General features: G+C 38.2%; 1 protein-coding gene across 2 annotated transcripts in view; it reads right to left on the reverse strand.

Annotated features, from left to right (window-relative positions):
- The window catches only part of UVSSA (UV stimulated scaffold protein A), a 59675-nt gene that overhangs the window by 22741 nt on the left and 10130 nt on the right, over window positions 1-26804 (reverse strand). For both annotated transcript variants that reach the window (XM_082315425.1, XM_082315426.1), the window contains exon 7: window positions 11987-12101. In XM_082315425.1, the coding sequence (XP_082171551.1) occupies window positions 11987-12101 (115 nt within the window). The remainder of the gene's footprint in view (window positions 1-11986; window positions 12102-26804) is intronic.

Below are 26804 nucleotides of genomic sequence, written 5' to 3' on the forward strand. Positions count from 1 at the left end.
GTATGACAAAGAGAAATGTGGACCACTTTAACAAGACAGTTGAGGGGAGGAAAGTACATCCGTGAGGCAACTTGTGTGTGATAGTACTTTCCCATGTCCACAGAGAGACCAGACCCAGCTCTGGCAGGTTGATGTGGTCCACCTTTCCTAAGAAAAAGCTACTTGAGTAACGTGTAGATACCCCACAGGAGTGAACACACATCTCGGAGCGGATATTTCAGTAGTGCCAGTCCTGCAGCTGTCCCGGAAAGACTTGGGGAAGTACTCACCTGTCCGAATGTTCGCAGGCAGCGAGCACCGCAGAGTGGACAAAGACATTCACCACAGTCCGAAGCCAGCGACAAACTCAGCTCTTCCCTGACTCCCTGTTCTGCTCTCTGGAAAACACCCCAAAACCAAAGCCCGCATTCCTAAGGCAGTGCATCTTGAAAGACAGTGCTGCTCAAGCCATCCAATGCTTCCTGGGAATTGAAGTTAGCATGGATTGTGATGCAAAGACGGATCACCCCTTTTTAATTTTTATGTCCTCAGATGGGAGGTGAGAACCTGCCTACCAGCCATAGACAGACACAGGCCATCTTGCTGTTGGCTGGTGACGCTGCTGCTGCTGAGCACGCCTGACACCACCGCTCCCCTACTCAGTCATACCCCCATCGCGTTCCCTAATGAAAGCAATGAACACGCCACATTCACCTTCTTATCTAACTTCCCTCCCCAAAGTCAACAAGACTTTAAAGAACATAGTTTTTAAAAAAAAAAAAAAATCTAAAGGACTAATCTGTGTGTTGGAAAACGGTCTCAAAATTAGCAGAAGGACCAGCAATAGAGGAAATTATAATTAAGCATAATAGGATGGAACTAAGCAGAGGAATATCTAGGCTAAATAGCAAACGAAATGATCTCATGACATTTATTAGACTGGGGGCTTGCCATTCAAGAGGGATAATGGTGCCTCCATGAAAGTGTTTTTTTCAACAGCACTTAATATTTCACTGAAGGGAGACATCTCTGAATTTATGTATCGGGAAAGGGGGCAGGACAGGGCTCCATCTCAGCTCCTGTCATAGGCTAGAAAGGGAAAAAGCCCTTCTCAGGTGCTTTGTATCAAAGTGAAACAGAATTAACCCAAAAGATTCTGTTATAACAACACTTTAGAATCATCAGGATTTGGAAAAGTAAACTTCCTTTTATGACAGAAACAGTTACAAACAAAAAGGCCCTTTGGCGTGAACAAGGTTAGCTGAGAAAAATACGCGAGAGACTGTATCTGTAATGTAGAATTGCTTAGGCTGCATTTAGCATTTAAAATTGCCTTTTTTATCTTTTTTTTTTTTTTTTTTTAAAGACAAGAATACCTTTCTGAAAAGCATTGTTTAAAGCAACAGTTTTGAGAGCACTTGTATGTGTACTATTTACAAACTGTCTGGAAGTCAGAAGGTAGCAGGTATCTCTCTCTCACACCTTTTTTCCTCTTCCAAGAGAATATGTGCATATGTATTAAAAGTTCTCAGGAAACCCTAGCTTTATTCCAATTTTTCCTATGATGTTTATGGAAGGCATAATTGCTCATTCCCTACACTGATTTTGTCTGGGGGGGAGAGGATGGGAATAGCAGAGACAAGCAGTCAGCACCACACAGAAAAGGCAAGAGAGATAAACGGACAATGTGACATTTAGGTAGATAAAAATCACATCCAAAAGATCAATATAGGAATTCTTAAGAGTTACAAGAACAAAATATTTTCCCATTGATTTCTTATTTTAAACCATTAACAGAAAAATGGCTAAAGGTAAATATGCTACAACATCAGTAACACCAGCTCTACTGTGGATTTTTTAGAAAATATTTGTTTACGCAATTAGTTTTTGCCAACAAGATAAAGACAAGAGTCCCCATGCAGACAGCCCTAGCTGAATGGTATCCAATGTCAGGGTGGGGTTTTTTTGTTTTAAGATATAGATGGGATTAAGTGCAGTTTTAAAAGTAAAATTCCTCTTAAGAATTCTGCTGTTCTGTGTATTTTATTAACCCAAGTATAGTACCTGTGTTCAAACTGTTCCAATAGCAGCTTTTGGAAAGAATCATAAAAATGTTCAAATCCCCTTTTTTGTTTAAATTGACCAAATGGCACCTATTTGCCTGAAGCAATAAAGTAGACCGTGTTCACAAGATAAATCGATAGACGGAAAGAGAGAGGCTGGGGTTTCAGCTGAAGTTAGGCTGCTGAATGCTGACATTATTGATTTTAGCTAGTTCAGCTGGCCTTGTAATTAAAATGTAAATTTGAGAAAGAGATTATGTCCTGACAGAAATGGTGGGATTAGGGGGAGATAAAAGCCCCTCAGTGAAAATTCAGAGAAAGAGCAAGCACAGGTTTCCTCAGCTGTGTGGATTTAGACGAAATCTAGCTACTTCAGATTCACTTAAGTTTAACTGAAAAAACGGAGATAGAATATAAACAAGTATTATGGACTTCAACTTTCCTGAAAAAAAATATAATAATTTCTGTTTCCCATTTGTTGAATCTTAGCCAAGCCGAATGTACGTGATTTATATTAGTACAGACACTCTCCAAGAAAATCTGCAGGAAAATCCAGCAGTTCAGGTACAACGTTTCCCCGCTTACCCGCCAGGGTGCTCATAATGAAAAAAACTCCATGTATTTAACGCAGGAAGCAGAATAAGCTTTCCCGCTAAGTGAACAGAACTTTGCGAAGCTTCCTTCATATGGGCCTGCAGACCAGAGGGTTCAAGTCAAAGCCTGGGGCGTTGCTTCCAAACAGCTTCAGCGTTTCAGGATCAGTCCTGCTATACCTCTCCATGCACAAACGTGTGTGTGAACAAAATTAACATAGGTGATCATATGGTAGGAAGATTTCATTATCTCTGAAGGTTCTGCTACTCATAAGGGATGGAGATTTGAATTACATGTCATCCCTGACAGGTATCTGATTTTTTTGAAGCCATCACAAATCAAAGGAATATTCAATTGTTTGGGTTTTTTTTGTTTGGTTGGTTGTTTTTTGTTTGTTTTTTTTTGTTTTTAATTGGGATCAAATTTCATCTCTACCTAAAAAAAAAAAAATCAGGCTCTCTTCTTGTTAGTATGACTTCATCTACACAGAACTCTAAAATGAGGAAAAAAAAATGTCTGTTACGAACAAAACCTTAGAAGTATTCACACAGGGATAACACTGATTAAAACTCTTACCATTTATTGTGGCAGAATACTTCCTCTTTATTTTTAGATAAACACAGTTTCTTATCTGACCCTTGAATGCCACAAAACAAATTGCTGCCTGCAGCTGCTAGGGGAGGACGCTGAAATGCCAGAGGTGGCTTTAGCAAATATTCTCACAGCACACATGAGCTGTGTGTGCACTCAAAGCAGCTCATCACATGGAAAACTGCACATATTAATATTTCTGTATAAATGACACTACTTTTAAAAAGTTGTCAAGGGGTCTTTTATAATCAGAGGTTTTAAACAACCAAAAAAGATGCCCCCAGTGCCTTTGAATGCAGCTATGCTCATTTACATTTATCTAAAATTTTGGAATTCTATTTTGGAAATTCAAATTAAAGAAAAAAGATAACAACTATATTAGTTAACTAGAAGAGTTCATTGACATTACATAAATACTTTGTTTGGCTTACTGGAACTACAGAATATGTTAATTTGTTATAATGTTAATTCTCATTAACTAACCCTATTTATTGTTGTTTTATAATCATAGCTAAGAATCAAAATAAATCAGAAAGCCGGGTTTAGATTAAAACCTTTCTACACCTTACATCTTGATCTTTTAAACTTCTTGCGTATCATTTGGCAGTCCCTGGCCATTGCATAGTTCCTATGAGGTACGCTACTATCACAAACCACTCAGAAATATTATCAGCATCCTGTGCAGTAATGATTAATTTCTAAGAACTTCAGTAGGAATCAAATCTATGCCGTGTCCCGTCAGATTTTCTGGGAACCTTATTTACAGAGAAGGACCTCACCTGAGAGTGAGGAAGGGTTTGCATGATCAACTGATTAGGATGCATCAGAAGAAATATCTACAATCAATACTTCTACATGGATGCAGAAGTATTTTATTGGAAATGCTAATCATGTTTTTTAGTAAACGTGTGAAGTTATCGTCATTCAAAGTACTGTATTATAATAAGTTTTACTCAATTATTGTCCTAAGTGTAGCTATATAGAACATATGTTTGTCCATATACACATATATTCAAAACATATTAATATAATGAGGCAATCTCACTTGTAAACTTATAATTAAATACTTCTAATGTTGTAAATGCTAAGAAAAATTGAGACCACACGAACTTATTTGACTATAGCAGTTCAGGACTGGGGTCCTAACTTCAATGCTGAATATCTGTTATCTATACATTTATGGTAAATCAATGCATGCCATTTCAATCATGTAACAACTACGATTTTTTTTAAAAAGCATTTATAGTAAAATTAACAGTAATCTTATTCTAAATATTAGACTCTTGTCTAGGGAGAGAAACACAACTGTGTGTTAACTGTGTTTTACAAATTTGGGAAAAAGGAACCCAAATTTCCCAGGGCAGTGAAAGGTAAGTAGCTAATTCTGCCTGTCCTTCCCCCTGCAAAACACCATTTGTTTTTTCCCCTTAAAGAAGTCAAGTAATACCCACAAGTCCTTATTTAGCCTAGACTGTGCAATTCTAAATCTCAAATTCAGTTCCTGAGAACTGTGTTTCATACACTCTGAAGTCTGCAGGTTTGTGTTTGCTGTGGTCTCCACTGAGCTGTTTCTCCATGTAAAACTGTTCTTCGTGCTCCTCACATGCAGGAAGAATTCCTGCAGGAAGTTCCTGAGCTATGGAGACCAGACAAAGCAAACCAGACTAAAAAGCTACTAGGCTTTTAAAGCAGAACCCAGACAAACTGAGAAATCATTGTAGTGAGGAACAAAAAAGCTTATGTATAATTTTTAATTTCCATTTAGCCAGCACATGTGTGTCTATTTAGTGATTCAATAGCCAGTAAAACCTCAGCAACTTCATTCCCAAATCATAATGTCATCAAAAACATTTGTTTTCATTACAACTAAGGTAGAGCACCATCACCTGGTTAATCATGGTGATGCACGTTTTTATGGCCTGTAGCTGATGAAAGCAATTGGCCAGATTGCTCTTCAGAAATACATCTCGCCCCAAATAAACTCACCTTACATTTGTATGAAATACAGCTACCTGTTAGCAACAGAAGCTGCTGTACCGATCCCACACTTGTGTTCTCTTATTCGCACTGAGTCATCCCTTGGTCAAGTCTACTTCACGATCATTGCCATGATAATCAAGCTCTCTCCTGTGGAAGCCTAGACTTGATGAACACCCTACCATTTTAAAAGATATTACAAAATTACTTCTAGTAAGTTTTTCAAATATGCCTACCACCAGGGAACTTTAATCAATCCTAACAACAGAAAAATAGTTGTTTTCTGGGGGCTTATAAGAAAGATAGGGACAGACTTTTTAGCAGGGCCTGTAGCGATAATACAAGGGGTAATGGTTTTAAACTAAAGGAGGGTAGATTCAGACTGGATATAAGGAAGAAATTGTTTACAATGAGAGTGGTGAAACACTGGCACAGGTTGCCCAGAGAGGTGGGAGATGCCCCATCCCTGGAAACCTTCAAGGCCAGGCTGGACGGGGCTCTGAGCAACCTGATCTGGTTGTAGATGTCCCTGCCCATTGCAGGGGGGATGGACTGGATGGCCTTTAAAGGTCCCTTCCATCCCAAAGCATTCCATGATTCTATGAAAACTAAACAAAGTATTTTCCTAAAAGACTAATAAGCACTGAAAACAAGTCTTTCACTGAGTATTTCAGAGATGTTTAGATGTCGTAGTTAGGGATGTAAACTCAGCATTAGGATTTGTGCTTTTTCCTTGTGATTTCCAGAAGATTTTCACGTGTACTATTAAAAAAAACACAGAATAGAGGAAAACCTAACTGTAAAATCAACAGATAATCATTCTGTATCAGCTATATCTGTTAGATGCTTCTATGGAGGAAAAAAGACCACTATGAAAGCCATTATTTCTTCACAGGTCAAAATAAGTGGTTTCTATTTTGCCTTATCAACACTTGCATACATGCTCCTTTTGCCATGTTTAGCTTTAAATCTGTTATACAAAACAGCAAAACAGCCTTTTTATGGGAGAAACTTCATTTAGACGTAGGATGAAAGAGCACATTACCATTGTATGCAGTAACGAAAAACGGTTTTCCTGCTTCCTACATCACAAATGAAGGCGATAAATAGAGCTAAGAAAGAGTCAGCACAGCGAAGCTCCACAGCAATACACGTGGTCAGATAACATGCAAGGCTTCCGATCCAGTGCCATCGTTCTCCGCGTGACACAGATGAAACATTAGTACTTGACCACGCAAACAAAAACATTTAAAAGCATTTAGAAAAATCTTTTCTGTAGGGAAGAATCAGATTCCAATAAATTAGTAATTGATTTTCCTATTTTTTTTAATCCCTAATGATAATTCTATTATATTCCACATTTCCGAGGCAGTTTTGGTTTTAATCATTGTGTCCCCTGCATGTCTTGATGGATGCCAGTCAAGAGAGTGAAACTTTTCAGAACAATATGCATGGAAGTCTGCTGCTTAGGTACAGATTAGAGTATACCTAGGCAATACAAACAGGTGCAATTTGCTGAATAAATGCCCTGAAATGCATGACTTTTACTGCTTCAAATCTGAAAATTCAATCATGCATTAGTCTACACAGTATTTTATTGTTATTTCTAATACAGCTTTTTTAATGTTCAGAGAAAATGCAAAAGCTATAAAACCCCCACACCTTTAACGAATGGTCGCAATAGCAAGTTTATTCATGTTTCTAAAATGTTCATTGAGAACTGCACTAGATAGTTTGTGTAGTCCAATGCACTCCCAATTCTATGTAAAAAACAGGCAACGACTTCTCTACTAAGGAAATGGTCTGAGTTTGCACACCTTATTTGTTCAATTGGGGTATAAGCCTTCTTTCCCCTGTTGCTATGACATTTCATACTAAAAAAAAAAAAAAAAGCTACTTAACACAGATAAAAGGCATGACCCAGACACCATCAGATTAGGAAAGGCAGCGTGGGTACATCTGACCCACAAAGGCACATCGCTCTCTGATGGGAAGAGGGAAGAATTTGTGAAATGGATAGACCTAACCCTTGGGATTTTAGAACTGCAGCTTTGATCTTGATATGAAAGAAATCCCAAGCAGGCTTTAAGATGCAATGTGAACCACTGAGGTAGCTATCAGGCACCTAAAAATATTTTGGCTTAAGGCTCAAACACAAGAGAAATAATCTGATTAACCAGATTTGAAATAATAGTTTGTGTTCTTGACAGGACAGTCATTTCTCATATCATTTTGGATAAGGATGAAACTTGATAACCCGTAGACTGCTTCCATGCTATTATTCCCAAGTCAGATGGTTTCTTCGTGTCACTGCTTGTAAAATGGCAATAGCCCTTCCCTGTACCTCAAAGTGGTATTGCGTAAGGAAGTTCATGAATGCATGCACTGAGACACAGACAAGAATTACAAATTGAGAAAACCCATTAGTAAACAACAGTTGCTGGAGGTGGGTGCTTTGAACTACATCTGAGAATTGTTCCATTTTTACATGGAAAAGCACATTTCTCGAAATGGATCGCTTCCCCGTGCGGTTCAGAGCTCAGCTGCAAGCTATGCCGAGACCACCAAGGGCAGGAAGGAATCTCTTATCCTGGTGTCAGCACCAAATTCCGCCTATGACACAAGAACGACGTCAGAAGCTGCACAGTTCCATCCCTTACCTTATCCACTTTCAGGCTTTAAGCCAATGCAACTGACAGCTGACCGACAAAGGCTGCAATGCGGGAACTCTCAAGTGGAAACAAGATTTTCTCTCTCCTAAAGCTTTCTTTTAAATGAGTAACACCCCAATTTTTAAGGGGTTAGCAACAGTAGCCATACAAGGGCACTGGAGACAAGCAACATCGATGCAGAGTGCTGAGAACCAGAGTAACCCTATGAAAATCCTTTTCACAGCGCTGTTTCTTTTTCAGCCCAATATTCCTCTTTAGCAACACAACACACATAAAACGGCTCTGTGGCACCCCAGGACGGCTGGTCTCTTGTCTGTTGCAGACATCAGGTGCAAGTGTAAATAAGGATTATACAAATGGGAGGTCGTTAAAAGTCTGGTAATGCTAATTTGGCATGACACCCCTAATGGGTTATATCTTCACACTTCAGTTATCTAATCACCTAAATTCTTTTAACAAATTTACATTTCATCTTATACACGGAGATTCAAATTGACTTGTTTAATTCTCCCTCCACCCAAACTGTACCCATGCTCAGTTCATCTTATATATTAAATATCACCATCAATTTTGAGATCATCATCATCAACTACATATACACACAGATAATACAACTGCACATGTCTATATTCTTAGGCACACAAAACTTCCCCTGCCTCTAAACATCTTTTCATTTTTCACAAAATTTTGAGATCTCAGGAGAGCCACAAATACACGTATGTATCATCAGAAATGGCATCTCAGCTTGAAATTTACCTTGTTGGTAGGATACTTCCATTTTCCTAAGAGAAGTGAAAGGGAATAAAGTGACTCTTAATAATTTACACATCACGTTTCTATCCATTTCTACAGTCACGTTTTACAACTTTGTTTTCCTGTTTAGTATAAAAAGTTAATCTGAGGAGCTGTTCACTCGTCCTGCTTTGTTCAGGAAAAGTAACGACACAAGGAAAAAAGCTTTAAACTGTTCACACCTTCTACATAACACTGAGATTTTATTGGATGTGGAAGGTTTAACATTCCAGTTAGAACATTCTACTTGCACAGACTTTCATTTTCTTAGCTTGGTGTCCTCATGAACTAAATGTGAACTAAAGAAATGTAGCAAAACCCCACCTGGATTATATTAAGATAAAGTTAAAGTCACTGCTATGATAACTGCACTTGCCTATGGAACAAAGAACCATATTTAATTAGAGATCTGGCTGATTAACACAGCCAACTCTTGATGACAACATGCTACTATAAAATCAATATATTCTTGTGTATTTTAGTATGATAATTCACTTTCCTAAATGTGCCAAAGGGATGCTTATTTTGGTTTGCTTATTAAAAACACATGCAGAACAGAATCCAGTAGAACAAATATAGTTCTCCACTTTCCTCATGCAGACCTTGAAGTAATTACAAAGAAGTCAGTTGATTTATGCAATAGTTATATACCGGCTTCTGAAATAGATTTTGAACTATTAACTAACCAGTTGGTCCACGAAAGCACTTAAGCGCACAAAGACAGAAGAAAGCACATGCTTAAAAGATTGCCTGCACTCTTTTCAGGAACTCTGAATTCTTTTCAGACTCTTTCCTGAACTGGGAGCTTACATAGTAACTTTAAATGGCAGCAAGAAAAGCTGAACGCCTTCAGGAACACCAAGAATGGTTCACTTCTTTCAAAATGCTATTTTGAACAAACACATTGGATCAAGAAGAGCCAAGTGTGACCATTAGCTCCTACATAACTACATGTTTACAAAACGAGAGAGGTTTTGTTTTCTGATTGATTGGCTTCTTCACTGTAGTATATTTTCCTATCAGCAACTGTTTAAATACAAATTGGGAATTTCTTAATCCATTTTATATAGATTTTTAAAATATCCTTGAGTAGATAGTGGGCTTGTTCTTTTACCCTCTTCCATGAGGAGGAATTCAAATAGCAGTGAAGTACTGTGTTAGTGTGATGCAAAGGGTGGTAAGATGCTTTATTTTTTAAAAATGTGTGTCCATGAGGAAGACAGGGGAGGAAAGGGAGAGAGGGAAGAGATAAGTACACTTCACTTCCAGTGGAAGTTGACAAGCATAAACAGAAGTTTTGCATGTCAGGATTCATCGGGCTGCTGTTAAAGATATGAAAAACAAGTTTCAGTGCCTGGAATTATTAAGAAAATTCCAGTTTTGGCACAGGGAATACTGCCAAAGGAAGGAAAAAACCCAAAGAAGAACCATAGCTATGTTAATAAGTAACCTCATTTGCTCATTCATTTACTATCGCACCAATGTTTTTGGACTCTTTCAGCAGACACACATACATAAGAAGCTTTTCACAACTGTCTGGAAGGCTGCTACCCCTCCCTCCCATTATATTCCTTTTTTGAAAGTCCCACTGTTAGCAATATCTAGAACTTATTCAGTGTTTATTGCAAGACTGAGGTAGCTGGGACAGCCAACATATACTGGTATAATTTTATCAAAATACAACTCTTTTTTCCATGAACAAAAAAATAAAAAGCTGCCCAGTTCCTGAACTTGCGTCCTACGGCCCTTCACCACTGTTCGTGTTCTCGTCTAACACGCACATCCACTCCCCATTTCACTACCTCAATACTCCCAGTTCCACTCCACCTTCCCCAACTCTTGGCTGGACAAAGTAAGCGCCTACAGACCATTTCAAGCAACCCATATGCTAAGAGTCATGCCAAACCACGCTGCAGCTACCTGCTCAGCAGGGCACTAGTCTAATCTCAGTCCTCTATACAGTTGCTAATTTCCATATTTTTTAAAAGGCATGGAGGAACGGAGACATCTACCTCCTTCAAACAAACCGGAACCAGCCAGCTGGACTTGCTACAAGTCCCTAGGTGGGGAACAGAGACATACAGATAATCAACGCAGGCCTTACTTCCCAGGGTGTGCTGGTAGGTTAAGCCTAGATAGGGTAGATGGACTGAGGCACCAGCAGGACTTCACACCTGGAGACGTCCTTGAGCTGACCCCAGCCACTACAGGTTATCATTAGTGACCATCTTTCCCTGTCTGTAGCCAAATTTGACGGCAGCAGACAGTAAAAAGGTCACCTGAGCTACATCATCTTGGGTTTACACTGGCACACCCCCTTGTTTCAGCAAAAAGAAATGTTTGGCTTACACAGGTAATAACTGATGCAAACCACAGATAAGTTAAAAATAACCGTGAACAGGGTTGAAAAAGGCACAACACAGCACCAGTCGTACACAAATACTTGTGGAGAAATGTAGGAGCAAGAAACTTGTTACAGTGTCCGAGGTTTTTAACTTCCATGTGATGGCAGCTACCCTCTCCTTCTCTGCAATGTACCGAAATCTTCTGAATCTTAAAATACACAATACTGCACAGAGGCAAAGCTGCAGACACTTAATAAGTGACATGTACAAAGGGCAAGAAGTAATGCACTGAAATTTAATTATTTAAGATGAACTTTCCTCAATAACTCCCCTCTCAATTTCACTAAACCACATTATACCTTTATTTAAAAAAAGTATCTTTAGAATGCATTAAAAGAAGGCAAGATTATATTTTGTCATCTGGTATGTGCTCAGTGGCTACAATTCTGCACTTGAAGGCTGAGCTCCATTTAACATCTTGTGATAGCAACACTCAAACAAAAAAAAAAAAAGCCTTCTTTCTGAGCTGTACGTTGGCCACTCTATGGGAGGAAACGGCTGCGCATCTCCAACTGCTATTAATGCGGGTGATAGTACAAAACTTTATCCCGTCTCACCAGACTCTTAGCAGTATTTCTAATATTCAGGCTCATTTACAGCTTTACTTTGCAATCCCTTCACTCCCAGTACGTTTTTAGCACACTTATAAGCATACATGGTGCTGCTTCTGGCTCTAAACTACAGTGGAACATGATGGAATGAAATAAGCTTCTCGTCTCAGTTCCTCTTGCTCCTAGAAAGTATTTGTTTATCTAGGCCAATTGCTGCTCCCGTATCTATGTAATGACTTCCTCATAGCAGTCGGAGATTACCCACACCACTGATCACTTTATTACTTCAGAATGGCTGTTTATTTACTTTAGTGCAGGAGTAACATGCAGGGATAAAGCTTGTCACAGCTGGGCAAACTCACCGTATTCCTTACGCAGGTGGTCTGGAATGTGGGGCTCGTAACCTTCCTTCTCAGGGACCTCCACAAATTCATCTTCATCCTCGTCGTCGTCGTCACTGTCATCCGAGGCTTTCATCTACAGAGATATTGTTGTTGGTTTTTTTTAAAATGTGAAGACTGCTTTTCATTTCCCTTCATATTGAAAATATTTCTCAGACATCTTGATAGCCCTACTGAGACTGCTCGATGTCAAAAGTATTTCCCTCATTATGTATTTAATCTTTATCTAAGATTAGGCCTTTGCTTAACATTTTATCTCGAAAGCCATACTCTATCCTAAGGGCTTCTTTAAAGCCCCTTTTATCCATTAGAACATATGCAGTTGGTGAAGTCTGAGAAAGTGTGAAGCTATAGAATAAGACCAAAAAAAATCTTAAAATAACATCAAGATTTTGATTTAATGAGCAAATTATAGCCTTCTCTCTTCTCCTTTGGTTGATTTTACTCATTTAGCTGCACCCAAATAGTCTGTGGCATGTTAAATAGTGTCACAAATTGTTTAAGAGCTCAAAACCAGAGCCGGCAAACAGGAGGGGAAGCTGAAGGACTGGCAAGCTAATACTGACCAAAGGAAGAATATTCAGATCTGCATACTACAACGTTTCACTGTGTTTCTTCACAACAGTACTCAAAATAATTCGATACATTCATTTCTTCACTAATTCAGTACATCCCAACCATTCATACCATTAGACTGCACACATTACCATGGTCAAGACCAACAAAATGCGATTTTAAAAACGTGCGCTTGGTCTATATTGGAGTCAGAAACTGAGTGTCTATGACCAGCTGAAAAATAAAAATGGAGTTCCTACCAACTAACCAGGGTAATTCATTCACATAAGTGGCTTCCTATATATCATTTCAGCTAGCTACTACTATATATGTGCCAGCACGTCTCTACATTTTTTTTTCCTAAGCTTGTTCCATACCTGAAAATGAATTTTTCTTCTATACTACACATAGGCTAAAAGAATCTGCGCCACCTCAGACATGGCCTGTACTATCAGAACTTTAAAACAGCAAATGCCAACTACCCTAAAAAGGCAGCAATGCTTAAGGTTTTATGCTTTATTTCCTTTGCCCACCTTGGGAGTCGCCTAATTCTTAACAACCACATAATTAGCACATTACTGCATGTTTGCCATGCACTTTCACAAGTCTAGGAAATAGTAAGGGGTATCCACTAAACCCAACCTTACCACAGGCTATCACTTTTTTCAACTTCACTGCAGCAAGCCAAAGCAATAGATAAAGAATGGTATCATTTTTACTGTTTTCAGCCATGTTCTTTACTTCTCTTACTGCATCTGACTTACATTGATATTCATATCAACTGCTCATTGTTACAAGCACCGGAGGATACCGCAGGTTTTGCCTGCGGCAGAATTTTCCCAATTTAATTCACTACTCTAATCGTGTGTCACAGCTGCACAGCCGAGTTCCTTTAAATCATACATATACTCCGAAGCCAAAAAAACCCAGAAACCAATCTTGGTTTATTGAATGTAGTTAAAAATTTAAAATAAATAATAATAACAACAACAACAATAATAATAAACCAGCTTTCTTTTTGGTCACTATTACTTGTAAGCTGGACTGAACTGATTTCTAATAAAAATCATTAATTGATGTTAATACACACAGATACACTTTAACATATAATGAATGGATGGTGCAAGTTACAGTACAATTCTTCCCTTTGCTTACAAAAGACTTTAAGAAAGCTGCAGTTCCAGTAAAAAAAAAAAAAAAGGGAAAGAAAAAAAAGATTTACTGTCCTGAAGAATAGAGTAGATTTACTACCGCATTCTTACCAGAGGACACTTAATTAGCCTTCATTTTAAAATAAAGTCCCAGCATAATCATGTTTGAAAGCACCCTGCTGCCAAAGACAGGTAACAACCACAACGTAGTCTCTTCAGCCCCATTATCACCACCTTGAGAGCTGCCAACCTTCAGGCGACGCTGGAGAAAACTGCACCCTAGTTTACTTTTTGCTTCCCACTGCAAGCGCTTTTCCTCATCCAAAGAAAAGCAGCAACTCAGGCCCTACCTGGCAGGGCCAAGGCAGACGCATGCTGAACCTGACCTCCGCAGCAGAAACCAAAATAGAGTTCTAATGGAAAGAAAGGGTCAAATATTCTACCAATAATCACGAACTCGCAAAGGCACCAGACATGAAAGAACATCTGTGCTGAACTGCAACTTTTAGAAGACCTTCCCAATGGCCTTTAGAAAGAAAAACACCATCGGGTTTTGTACTCTGCACAACAGAAGGCTAGAGACTGAAGAGAAGTTAGTTTGTTTGTATTTTGGTTTCAAAATTCCGCCGGTGTTGTCATCCCCTTTTTATCTGTTAGGGGCAATTTAATTAAGTTCAGAAATAACATCCACTCCTATTTCTCCAGCTAGAAGCAGGGCAACATCGTATTTTCCATACTCAGGTTCCGTTTCTCCTTTAGCTACTAAAAAAGATTTCACCAAGCTAAAACTTGTCATGGATAATCTTAGTCTACAACTTTGTGCATAATGTAAAAGCTGACTAACTTTCACATTATAAAACAGGGAAAGTAAATTCGGTGTATTTCCACAGTTTTTACTCACAAGTAGTCTGTAAACAAATAAACAGCAACAGGTTTAAGGAATTGAGAAATAACGTCAAACTAGTAACAAAGAAAACTCAGTTCAGACTGATCTTTTAACTTAAATTGCCAGATTATACCCAAAATATCAGTGGGTATAACACAAGTACTCAGGTGCACGGTGTATGAGAGGACTAGAAAGAATTCAGAAGAGTACTATCTTTAATTGAAATTTCGTCTAATTTGTTCAGATGCCGTTGGAGGAGCGTAGCTCTCTGTACATGAAGATACTAAAATTCAGTGGGCTTCACTAATCCTCAACTTGAAAACTGCATTAGAAGCAACTTTGCTGTATTACCTGCACGGTCTAAAACTTTAAAGCACGTGAAAAGCCTGACAGAGAGAAGGCATAATCAGATGCAAATTCACTTTGTTTAGGTACAATCCATGAACTGTGCATTCAAGTACTATAGAAAACATTAATCATAGGAAACTGTAATTTTTGTTATCAGTCTAACACTAATCAAAAGGGAAACCTGTCACTACCGCTGACCTGTGAAACGTCCCAATTATACTCTTCGGAAATGACAGGAGCACTTAACTTCCTCACTGAGTAAATGACGACGATCAATCAAGTTTGAATAACAATGAGCCACGGAGCTGAAAATTATTTTTTGTATAGAATCTACCCAGGAATTTATGAAAGGTGAAAAGCAACCCAAGGTTTTAGGGGCATTATGGCTTTCAGCTAGTGCAGCGCATATCAAACACTAAACAGAATTTATGTGTTTTAATTTTCTAAAAGGTAGATGTGGACTTGGTGCTACAATGCATAACATATAATGCCAGATTTTAAATATGGGGGTCATTTTCATAAAATATTATGCTTATTGTTCACACCCTTGAATTTCCCTGGGGTCTTCTATTAAATTTAGATTTCCTGTAAAAAAAATTAACTGCTTAGCTAACCATAAGGAATTAAGCCCCCTCTTCCCTTCAAACAGACATAAAGTCTTTATTTTTATATAATCCTTAACAAGATAACTTATTTATCTTTTTATTTTAAAATATTAAAGTCATCACTGGTGGAAATTCAAAAAGTTGCATGGTAGTAGTGGGTAGTTATATCTCAATTTACTTCATTCCAGTGGTGCTTCATCAGAACCATCCCATTTATGCTGGTTTGCTCCATTCCTTTTCTCCAGAAAAGAGGAGAGCACATGGGCAATATTATTAGTCAGAAAAGTATCTTTTTTGTTAATTCCACTTCTCAAACATGAAGAAAGCTCCAAAGCAACCTCTACAGATGCAATATGAAAGTTCAGCCACCTATTATCTACTTTTCCACTATTGGTAAACTTTTTCAGTCAATTAAAAAAAAAAAATCAATAATCCATAATAAAATAAGAAATAAATATTTAAGACAACATTTTGAGTGGCGGCATTAGTAAATTATAATCCTTTAGGAATGAGTGGTTAGGTACTTGCAAACAAGAAAAATGAGACTATGATAAAAACAAGCAATATGCCATTTCTAGCGTGCCATATCTGGAGGGAAGTAAAGTATAAGCTTAAGTGATAAATACTACAACGTAAAGCTTTTCTTGTAGTGTGCAGAATTAAATACCTCGAAGATTAGTAGTCACGCAACTGGTTGTTCCTCGGTAACCTGTCAAAGAACATGGGAAAAAAGGTCCTGTTCTCAAATCCATTCTAATTATCAGGCGATAGGAGGGAAGTCACCAACACAGTTTGGCAGTACCAGGGCCGAAGGGTGAACCACCTTCTCTCTGTCGCTGGAGGCTGGACCATCTGGAGGGAGACCAAACAGGTTCCCAGACAGCAGAGGCTCCTTGAACCACCACTGCTCCTCAAGCTGCATGGAGAAGAGAAGTTTCTCCATTCAGTGTTAATCTGCTCTATAATGCTGACATTTATTTATTTATTCATTTGTCTAAATGAATCATGGGTTTGCAAAACTATGTGTTTTTCTTTTTTTTTTTTTTTTTTTTTAACATGGTAGTATTCCTGACTAGATATCTCACTGTGAGAGGAAATAGGATTTAGCTAGACAATTTCCAGATTCTTGGGCTGAACTTATTTGCACATTAGAATACAGTAAAAAAAAAAAAAAGGGGGGGCAGAAAATATACATGCATTACTTTCATTGTAATTAGATTTAGAACAATGCCTCCTCAATTCTCCTAATTTTCATTAAAAACTTAAAGTAGTGCCGACTTTTCCAGCTAGACAAGTGCAATCAAACCATTTGCTCCCTAACTCATTAAAAAAACCTTGAAAAAACAGATGTTTCCTTATCAGTTTCCACCTTATTAAAAATACTGAAAACAAATATTGGATGCCAGTAGAAATGCAATTGTATCTTTTACTTTGGAGTCAACATTCCAAGAGCCTCCAGCTGTTAGTACAGCTCAGTGCAACCACGGCTCCAGTTAAATGCCTTGCTCATCCATCCCAACCAGTAATAAATGCAAAAACACCCTCCACCCACCACACAACACTTGGGAAGATGTAAAGAAAAGCTTTTGGTCCCTTTCCCAGTTTTATACAAATTGATCGCTACATTCTGTTAAGAGGATTTAAAAACCTGAGCCTCTGCAATCATAATTAAAGCAAGCAATAAAATGACTGAAATATACAATGCAATCAGTTTATAGGACTAGGTGTACAGCGTTTACTAATTATTTTAGAAAAAGAAGGAAAAGATAGCAGACGAAGAAGTCATATCTACTTACTAAAACACCACTCGCGAACTACAGCTGGGACCATTAAATAAATTTTGCATGGTCTAATTAACTTGGTTGGCAATCTCAATTACTTTTCACCCAAGAAATCACTTTTGTTCAGTTTTATGTGTGTCTGTTTCCCTTTTTAAAAAAAAAATGATGTAAGGCATCCTCAGACAAGTGAACTCTAAACTTCATTTGTCTTTCAGCAGGCTTGATGGCTATGCATTTAAAAACCCATTCTATCTTATAAACTAAAAATTAAATGTACTCAGCTGTGATGGTCGTCATTGCATCTGCTATTTATATGCTAATACCCTCACTGGAAGATCTTGCAAATTATTCCACCATGCCAATATCTCATGTGCATCTACTCAAAGCCAACTAAATATTTTTCTAGAGGCAGAAGATTTTGGTTAGGGAACCAGAATATTTATTGCCATAGAACCTAGTTAAAGGGGCAACCTTAAGCAAATACATTTTTTATTCGACCGCAACACAAAACATGCTTCAGTCATCTTAAATGAAATTTGGGGATATTCTATGTAAGCAAACACTGACTGGGTAGAAATAATTTCTTCAATGCCCGTAATAGCAACTGAACAGTCAAACAGTGTATCTTACGTGTAAGGACTTCTACAAGTTCCTCCTTTTCCATCCTTTTATATTATCCAACGCAGGATGAAAAGGAAATAAATGCTGGCATTTTGACAGATTTCAGAACCGTGCTTGAATTTTCCTGTGTGCAACACAAGGGAAACATAAACTACTAAAAGAGCTGTATTTATAGGGACCTCCCACACACACTCCCTCCCCTTTGCTCCATGATTTGAGCATAAATTCAAACCTAGATGACTGCAAATTAGATATGTGGTCCAGGCAAATCACATTTTATGTTTACCAGTAAAAGTATCACCGCTCATTCTATTTGTAGTTGCTCAACACCACATAGGCTACTTGGACAGTCTGACTTTTATTTAGGAAAGCACTTTTCACGCTATTTCATAATTTCCAGAAGTTAGTAAAAATGCTTAAAGGGTTCCAGCCCAACAGTCAGCCTAAGTACAAAGCTGGAGAAGCAGCGTACCTTGCTCCAAATTGCTTTAGTAATATAAGCTACCCAATGAACCAGTTTTTCTTTAAAGCAACCTACGAGAGCCATAGCCTATGAGTATTGTCACAGTCCTGGAGGTGCAAGCTTGAGGTTTACTCAAAGACTTATGCCAAAGCCCTCTCCATTCCACCCAGTGATAAACAGGGCTCGGACGTGCACACTGGAAGGTCAGTAGCGCTGAGGCGCATTGCACAAAACCTGTGTTACGCTGTGCTACTAGCGACTGCATCTCTGGACCCTAGCAGGCTCAAGCTCCCAGATAAGCTTAGGAGGGGTTTTAATAAAAAGCAGCAAAAATGTACTCAAAAAAAACAGTAGGTCTTAAGGCACAAGACAGTTCAAAAAACCTTGGATCTTAATGAATCATTGTTCAGGAGAACTTAGTATGTCCAATATACCCAATGGACTAGCATGTGCCTTTACAGTTTCACAGAGGACAGCAAATAAAGGTAGTCTGGAAAACTGGTGCATTTAACAAAACTATTATCTCGGGAAGATATTGCAAGGCAAGTTTAGTACTTCTTTAGCAGTAACCACTTGAGATGTATCCTCAGATGTATTTTCATACCTCACTGCTTGGGATCCCACCATCCACCAAAATCAACAGTACTTGGTTGCGTGAATATTCTTAAACCTTAAGAAAGTACATTAAAAAGGCAAAGTTCTCTTGCATAATCCCGTATTCAGGGGAGGTGTAACAGTTTTACTCAAACTACTGAAGATCTCCAAGTTTCACAATGCCTTTCTTTCCACGCATCCCAAAGAGCTAAAACTGCTACCTTTCATTATTAATGCTAATAAAGTTCCCCAATGTAGAAAAAAAAAAAAAAATGACTCCTACAAAATTTACCCTGACCACCTACATTTGATACCTATATTTAATTTGTATCATCAAAAGTGACTGTAGTGTGTGTTAGTCCCTTAAATGTTTTCGTGCAATATTTAAACAAAAATAAAGGTTGCATCTTACTTTTAGAAATACAGGAATGTACTTCTCCCATGCAGTTACTCTACAAACTTCAGGCACTACATCTTATTACACAGTAAAAAACTGATCTATTTTAACAGTATTTTTTTCATCCAGTGTTTCATTCACATTGGGAGATGAGCTAATCATATATCACTCCATCAGTTTGAGTCCTCTGATTAAGTAAAGATTGACCTTCATAATCGCATCTGCATTACCTGAGTTTGTTCAGTTACCGAAAGGGACAGTCTCACAATCTGGGCTTAATGCTGCTACAGAAATCATCTTCTCTGGATTAGGCTCCAGTCAGTTCAGGTCCCTGCCACAGCAGGAGCTCTGTCACTGGTGCAAGGGAGGCACTGGGAATCACCAGGGGAGGAAACAGAGACAGGACTGGCCCTTTCGACTACAGCTCACATTTAGATCATCTTTAAGCCAATCATAAAATCACCACCGAAATACACATGCTGCTTCCCTGTTCAGCTCCCACAAGTAGTACAAGAGCAACCTGTACAAAAAACCTGCCGGCTAAGAAGCTGGTAACTACGTAAGACACAAGAAATACCTGGTAGAATTTAATTTTTAATGTTTCAAGAACTGTAGAATAGATTAAGTCATTTTAACAAGAGAAGAGGCAAGCGTAAAATAGTCTTGCACACATTACCTGTGCCTTGAAAACCGAACTTGGTTTCTTCTTAACTCATGGATAACCATGAATAAGGAAACTCTGTGAAGTGCCTACCCAGTTTTTCATTCATCTTAACACAGAAGGAAAGGTTTGAAGATTCAAAGACTAAGGTGTGATAAAGACAGCAAAGCTACAAGCCAAGTGATATGAAATCACGCTTAGAGTCCATACTCAGACAGGAACGTACCCAGGGCAGAGTTCCCAAGATGTTTCCCATTCCTAAAAGCAGTAGGAAAACCCTCATTTTTGTCACTAAAGGCAGCGGCAGCTGTCATACAGCCACTGCCAAGGCTACAAGTGTTACCCTGAACAGCCACTATACCTGCACTACCCCTCCCTCCTTTCTGGACTAACCATGTTGCTCTACACAGTGTTCCCTGCGCACCAGTCCAGATGAAATTGTTTAAAGCCATTGTTTAAGGCTATAGTGAGGTCCAGGACTGAATATATCCATTTCTGGACCACAAAGTTGTTTTATGGTCTGATAACTCAAAGGTCAACCAAAAATACCTCTTTCTTTCCCCCTCCACAGAGAAGTCTTTAGGTTTTACAGAACCATACAATCATTTACGTTGGAAAAGACCTTTAAGATCATCAGGTCCAACTGTTAACCTACCACTGCCAAGTCCACCACTAAACCATGTCCCCAAGCACCACGTCTACCCAGCTTTTAAATACCTCCAGGGATGGAGACTCAACCCCTTCCCTGGGCAGCCTGTGCCAGAGTCTGACTGACCTTTCGGTGAAGAAGTTTTTCCTAATATCCAACCTAAACCTCCCCTGGCTTTTCAGCTAGTCTAAGTTATCTATGAGACGACAAACAGTATTCCTATGACCCCTTGAAATATCTTACGTGATATTTTGTATTATTTAATTTCTTTATGATTCAGAGGCCTATACATGATAAAGGCTAAATTTTAGAGCTGAGGAGGGGGAAAATTCTCATTACTAGCCATTTTCTTTATAAAATTTTAGGAAATGTGATTTCCTCTAAAATGGGATATAACAAGATTCCCATTAGCACTCCTTCGTGCAAAAAAGTCCTGCTGCATTTGATGGATTACCACCTATTGCTTCGACCAGATCAAACTCATGCTACTAAAACTTTGTATCCACTACCAATGTATACATGCCCTTGTCTCATGATATAGTCTGATATGATATACACACATATACTGTAAAATCAGTAACTAAATGGCAGCTGACTTCAGTGATCGCATTTATGAATGAATCTGAACCACACATTTATTCAAAATTATTTCAGATGCCGTATTTTTAACAGATAAATACACATCTCAATTAAATAGACCTAATTTATTACAGGCAACAGGTTAACAAAATATGCTATGCAAGACACACATAACCTTGCACATATTCCTGACTCTGGATTTTAGGCACAACGATATCATTAGATGTGAACATATTTACTTTAATATTACTGCATTGACTAAACTTAAATGCGTTAGTATGTGTTCCAAGCCTGAAAATTTTCTTCCCTTCCCATTTTTATAAATACACATTTAGCAATGTGCCTTTGTGAACCTCAAAAATACAGTCAATTCGCTTTAATACACTGTTTCCCCTTGCAAGGTAGGACGGATAAAAAGCAGAAAGCAAATTTATATCTACTACCTACAGAGTACGCACTGCTCAGTATTCATAGATGGATCAAGGGAGATGACCCTTCGGCCTGAAAAACTTAAATACTTAACATAAGGGTTAACTTGATGATAGAGACATCCTACTTTATTTTACACTCTATTAGAAGAGCTCCAAATTGCATTGTGCGACCTGCGAATCAGATAGGGATCAGAGGTCGTCACAGTGACAACTTTAAGAATTCATGGCTAGATCTGCATAACAAGATATTTTTAATAACTTTGTAACAGCGGCAGGCTGCATAGCCAGCGCAAAGCATAAAATACACCACAGCAACATTCAGCTCTAGAAAAGTAAAAAAAAAAAAAAAAACCAACCCAAAACACACAACCACAACCATCACACTAGCTGATTAGAACACTTTAACAAGAGAGTTCTGTTTTGAGGGTTAATTTTACAATGTTTTGTTTTATCAGTCCTACATCCTGAAAAGACTTAAAAAACCTGAAAAGCTCTTTTAGCTGAAAAGCAATGACGAAAGAGATGTTTCACAGATAGAAATAATTATCATATGATGATTAAAATGGGAGAGGAGGGAAGAGGAAGCATAAGCATCTATGTGACTTATTTAATATTTTGTGTTTATTTTTACAGTTATGATTGACCTGGCTTTTTTGATAAATATTAGCTAGACAAAAAAAAATTAATGTAAAATGTTGCCTGAGCTACTACTTTGACCATAGAAACATTATTAAACTTTATTTGTTCTGAACACATTACATGCTAATGATGTATACAATCTGCTAAAGGACTTCTTTAGGTGTAATGCTGATTTAATTATCCAATATTCCTATATATCTTTTAAGTTTTAGAAAACATACTAGCAATCAACATCAAGTTACCATTCAAATCTCAACATTAAATGCTTCTGGTTTTCAAAGGGCAACTTTGTTAAGAGTTAGGGTTTTTGTTTGTGTGCAATTTAAAAGCATCACCTGGGGAAAAGACTTCTTTTACAAAGGCATCTCTCTTGCTCCTTGGTCCGAGTATGTTTTAGCAGATGTGGGTTCAGGCATGGTGAGGGATCACTAAGGACAATTACTTACCCCCACCCAGAAACAACTTCTCTAAAATGAAGAGGAAGAAAAGGAGGATGTGAGTACAAGAAGCTGTTAGAGAAAGCAGAAAGCAGTCAGCTGGACTGGATTCTCTATGGCTACAGAAAGCAGCAGAAAGAGAAAACAATACAGCCTTTGCTTTTGATCTAAAATTCAAGTGCGACTTTTATTTTTTAAAGCAGGCACTAACTTAACTAAAAGACTGACTTACAAAAGAGCTGGTTATAAAGCTACAAAATGATTACGTAGAAGTAACTCATTAACATCAACAAAATGTCAAGCTGGAGTTGAAGATATGGAAAAAAAAATCAGCAATAGTCTTGCAGCCAAGTAATTGGTAGAGCTCTTGGCTTAATTTATTACATATTAAAATTTTAATCTTTTTATGTATTAAAATATTTTAAGACTAAATTATGACCAGCAAATACTTAACTTGTAAATATAATCTCTAACAATTTTCTGACATCATTCTTTCAGAAAAAAAATCTGACTTGTATTGCAGTAAGGTTTGGGGATCAGATCAGGTTCTGGACAACACAAGGACAGCCTTCTCCAAATCTAATTATTAATGGCATTATTGAATTCAACCAGATGTTTCACATGGATAAAATTAAGTACACGAATAAATCAAGATCCAAGCGCACGCTTAGATTTGACAGAAGACAAGGAAAGGTGAAACAAAAAGTAATGAAGACAGTTAATGAAAAACTATATATCCCTGGTTGTTAATATAACTTGAAATTAAAAATTCAAAATGTAATAGGCCTGTTAAACGATCACTCTGCTGACAGACAAATGAGCGGGATGTTTCTCACATCATATTGCCTATGAGCTTCTATCTGTCCAAGTTTTAGCCAGCCTGAGTAGTAAACCTTTTACGGCTTCCCAAAGGTAATTACATATGAGATAAATATACTCTCAGTGTACAAAATATAGCTAATGAGCTACACTTCTATTAACAATGTGAGGACTTCAGCTATTATCCTAATGGATAATCCTTTTTGGAAATGATGTAAGTGAAAGGTAGTGTGCAGGATTTAAAATACAGTACACACTTGTCCCCTCACAGCTTTTAAAATCGCAAGATCATTTGCATCTAATCAGCTGCAAATCAGACACTAAACAAGAAAAAAAAAATCTAGTATTTTAAGAAAAGGAGGAACACATTAACAAATGAAACTATTTCTAACCAGCAAAAAACATTTTTAAAGGAACGTTTTAGCCATAAGTAAGTTACTCCTACAAAAGAATTAAACCTCTGGAAACAGGAATTTCTATTTAAACACCAATCTCAGCCAATAATTAGAACTGTACTTCTATAATAATTCATCTAAATAGAGTCAAGAATTAACTTGAAGTGTCTCTGGTGTATCGCTGTTGGTGTCAGTTTACCTGGAAACACAGACTGAGATGATGGCTGGCTTTGGATAAAGGTGATGTAGAGAAAAATGTCGAGCATGCAGTATGCACTCCCTCTACTGGGCACTGAAATTATCCTATTCAGAGAAAGAAAGGGATATGTCCGAGCATCCAGGTACTGTGAAATAAAAGCCCTTTTACAGCTTCTGCCTTCTTCCCCCAGATTCAGCTAAAACTCAGACTCACAGAAAAATGGATTTCAAAACTTCTGTTTATACTCTCAAAACACATTTCCTATCAGAAACTGACACCCGATTCACACCCCAAACAAGTGTTTAACTACAGGGAACACACCTTGTGTCAGCACACAAAAACTCATTTGCCTTTGACCAACACAGTAAGACTGTCATTTTTTGTCCATCCCCCACCTCTTTGAAAAAATAACAGCTCAGGAAGAAATGTCTTGATGACTTCTGATCTGCTGGGGGCACAGCAATGGCAAGAAGGAATGCGTGGTCTGGGCACCTGGGATGTATTAACATGTATAAAATCTGCTGAAAGGGACTTGTTTCTAGACGGTCAAAGGATAACCTTTGCTGTTCTCTTCTCTCTCCTCCCACAGCTCCTGTGAGGTAAGAGCAGAATTGTGCCATAGCCTACTTGTGTTGGCAGGGTTTAAGTGTTAGGTAAAAATGACGGCCCTCCTTATAATGGAGGCTTTCTGATGGTTTGAGTTCTTCACTATCACGGAGGAGAAAAAGAGGTGGTTACATCTCATGTCACTATAAACCATTTCAAGTCCAAGTGTTTCACTGTGTAAAGTTCTGTGCTTTTCTTCAGGTGACTTTGTATAAGAGAAGTTCCATAAAGCTACAGAAAGTTCCCCTGTAGTTTGCAAAGCAGTGGGGCTTTTACATTTTTCAGTAAAGGCAAAAAAACTTCAGAGAAAATCTGTGCTCATTTTCTAACATGATCTGATTGCCTAAGGATGCTGCCTTGCCGACTAGTGCTCCGTGATCTGGAAAATGAAGCCAGAAACAATGGAAAGCATGGAGGTAATAGTGAGAACTGCCAGAAGCAGACACCTTCCTGTACCAACCAAATGATTCTTCTGTGAAGGCAGGCCAGGTAAGCACCAACTTCTTCCTCTAAATGTAATTTACATCCAGTTACTCTGCTGGTATATTCATATTGAGCGGCAGCATCAAGAATTACTCCAAATATATATGCCTTATTTGCATCTCAGCCATGTGCATGTATAACTGCTCAGCTAAACAAGAGTACCAATGACATGTGGCAATGGTAAAGGACTCCAGGATCTTCCCTCTTAAGTGGCAATTTAAATCTCTGCGGGATTGAGAGGTATAGTAGAGTTCGTAGTGACAAATCTCCAGTTTCAGTGTCTCTCACTAAACCCTTCGCTTTATCAACTTTCTTGATCTCAATCTGAGGATGGGTAAAGGCTTTACTCTCCTCGTCCCCAGAGAGAATAGAAACAAAGCACAGAACAGAACAGATGTAAAGGGGGGAAATTAAAGACCACAGAAGCACAGAGAATGAGCACAAAGAAAAACCAGAAGTCTGAGGAGAACGGGCAAGCCCAAGTCCCCAGCCGAGTTTCCAAGTCCCTATCGTTCTGATTTATACTCGCTGATAAAATAAAACCACTTTCTCCCTGAAGGTAAGGCTTGCCTATAGTGCAGGACCATAATTACACTTGAAACGAGCAAGTATGCAAACAATTCACCTTTACATTCTCCCGCTAACAATATAGGTACCTCAGATTGCAGTCATTAGTTGCCAGGAAAACTGCTATCATATCCAAATGTAGAGATGTCACAGACCAACTACAAACCAGAAAATTTACATTGAGGGACCCTCTGCACTCAGACACCTTATTCACATTCTCTCTCTCTGATTGCTAATTGCTCCCCTTCATTTCTAGGTGTGCTCATCTCTACACATGAGCAGGTACAGCACTCACTGACTCCATGCGCTAACAAATAACATCCGTAAGGCGCTGAGCGCTGTCGGGACAGGATGGCTGCGAGCCAGTGCTTTGAAGGACACACTGTCAGTACTTCTTCTCTGGGATCTAAAGATGCAGAAGATAGGAAAACTCTGGCATGGCAAGAACTATAGTTCCAATGACACAAGGATGTACAGACAGAAGCAACAACACATAACACAAGCAGCAATGCTGAATTAAAGACGAGCTCTGTGTAGTGTTTCATATGCTGATATGTAAATATTTGACAGATGGGGATTTAATAATCATGGTCTAAGAGATGCTGTTTATTTTGTTCTATCAGACTCTCATTTTACCATGTTTTTACATTTCAACCAAGTCATCTGACACACAAATAAAAGATAATTTATACAGTTTCCTTCTGCAGTACAAAGCTTTCTATGTTCAGGTTATAAATTTAAAGTAACTCAGCACTAACACTAAATTTGGGTATTTTCCACTAGAGGAAAAACCTAGGAATAATTATATATTGTTTTCAATGCTTAAGTTAATACCTCAATCTGCATTGCTTCATTTTGAATGTATTCTTTGTGAGCACTGCTATGTATTTTCCCCCTTTTTTTTTTTTTTCCC

The sequence above is a fragment of the Platalea leucorodia genome, assembly GCF_965183815.1.
Source record: "Platalea leucorodia genome assembly, chromosome: 6".
Taxonomy (NCBI): Eukaryota; Metazoa; Chordata; class Aves; order Pelecaniformes; family Threskiornithidae; genus Platalea; species Platalea leucorodia.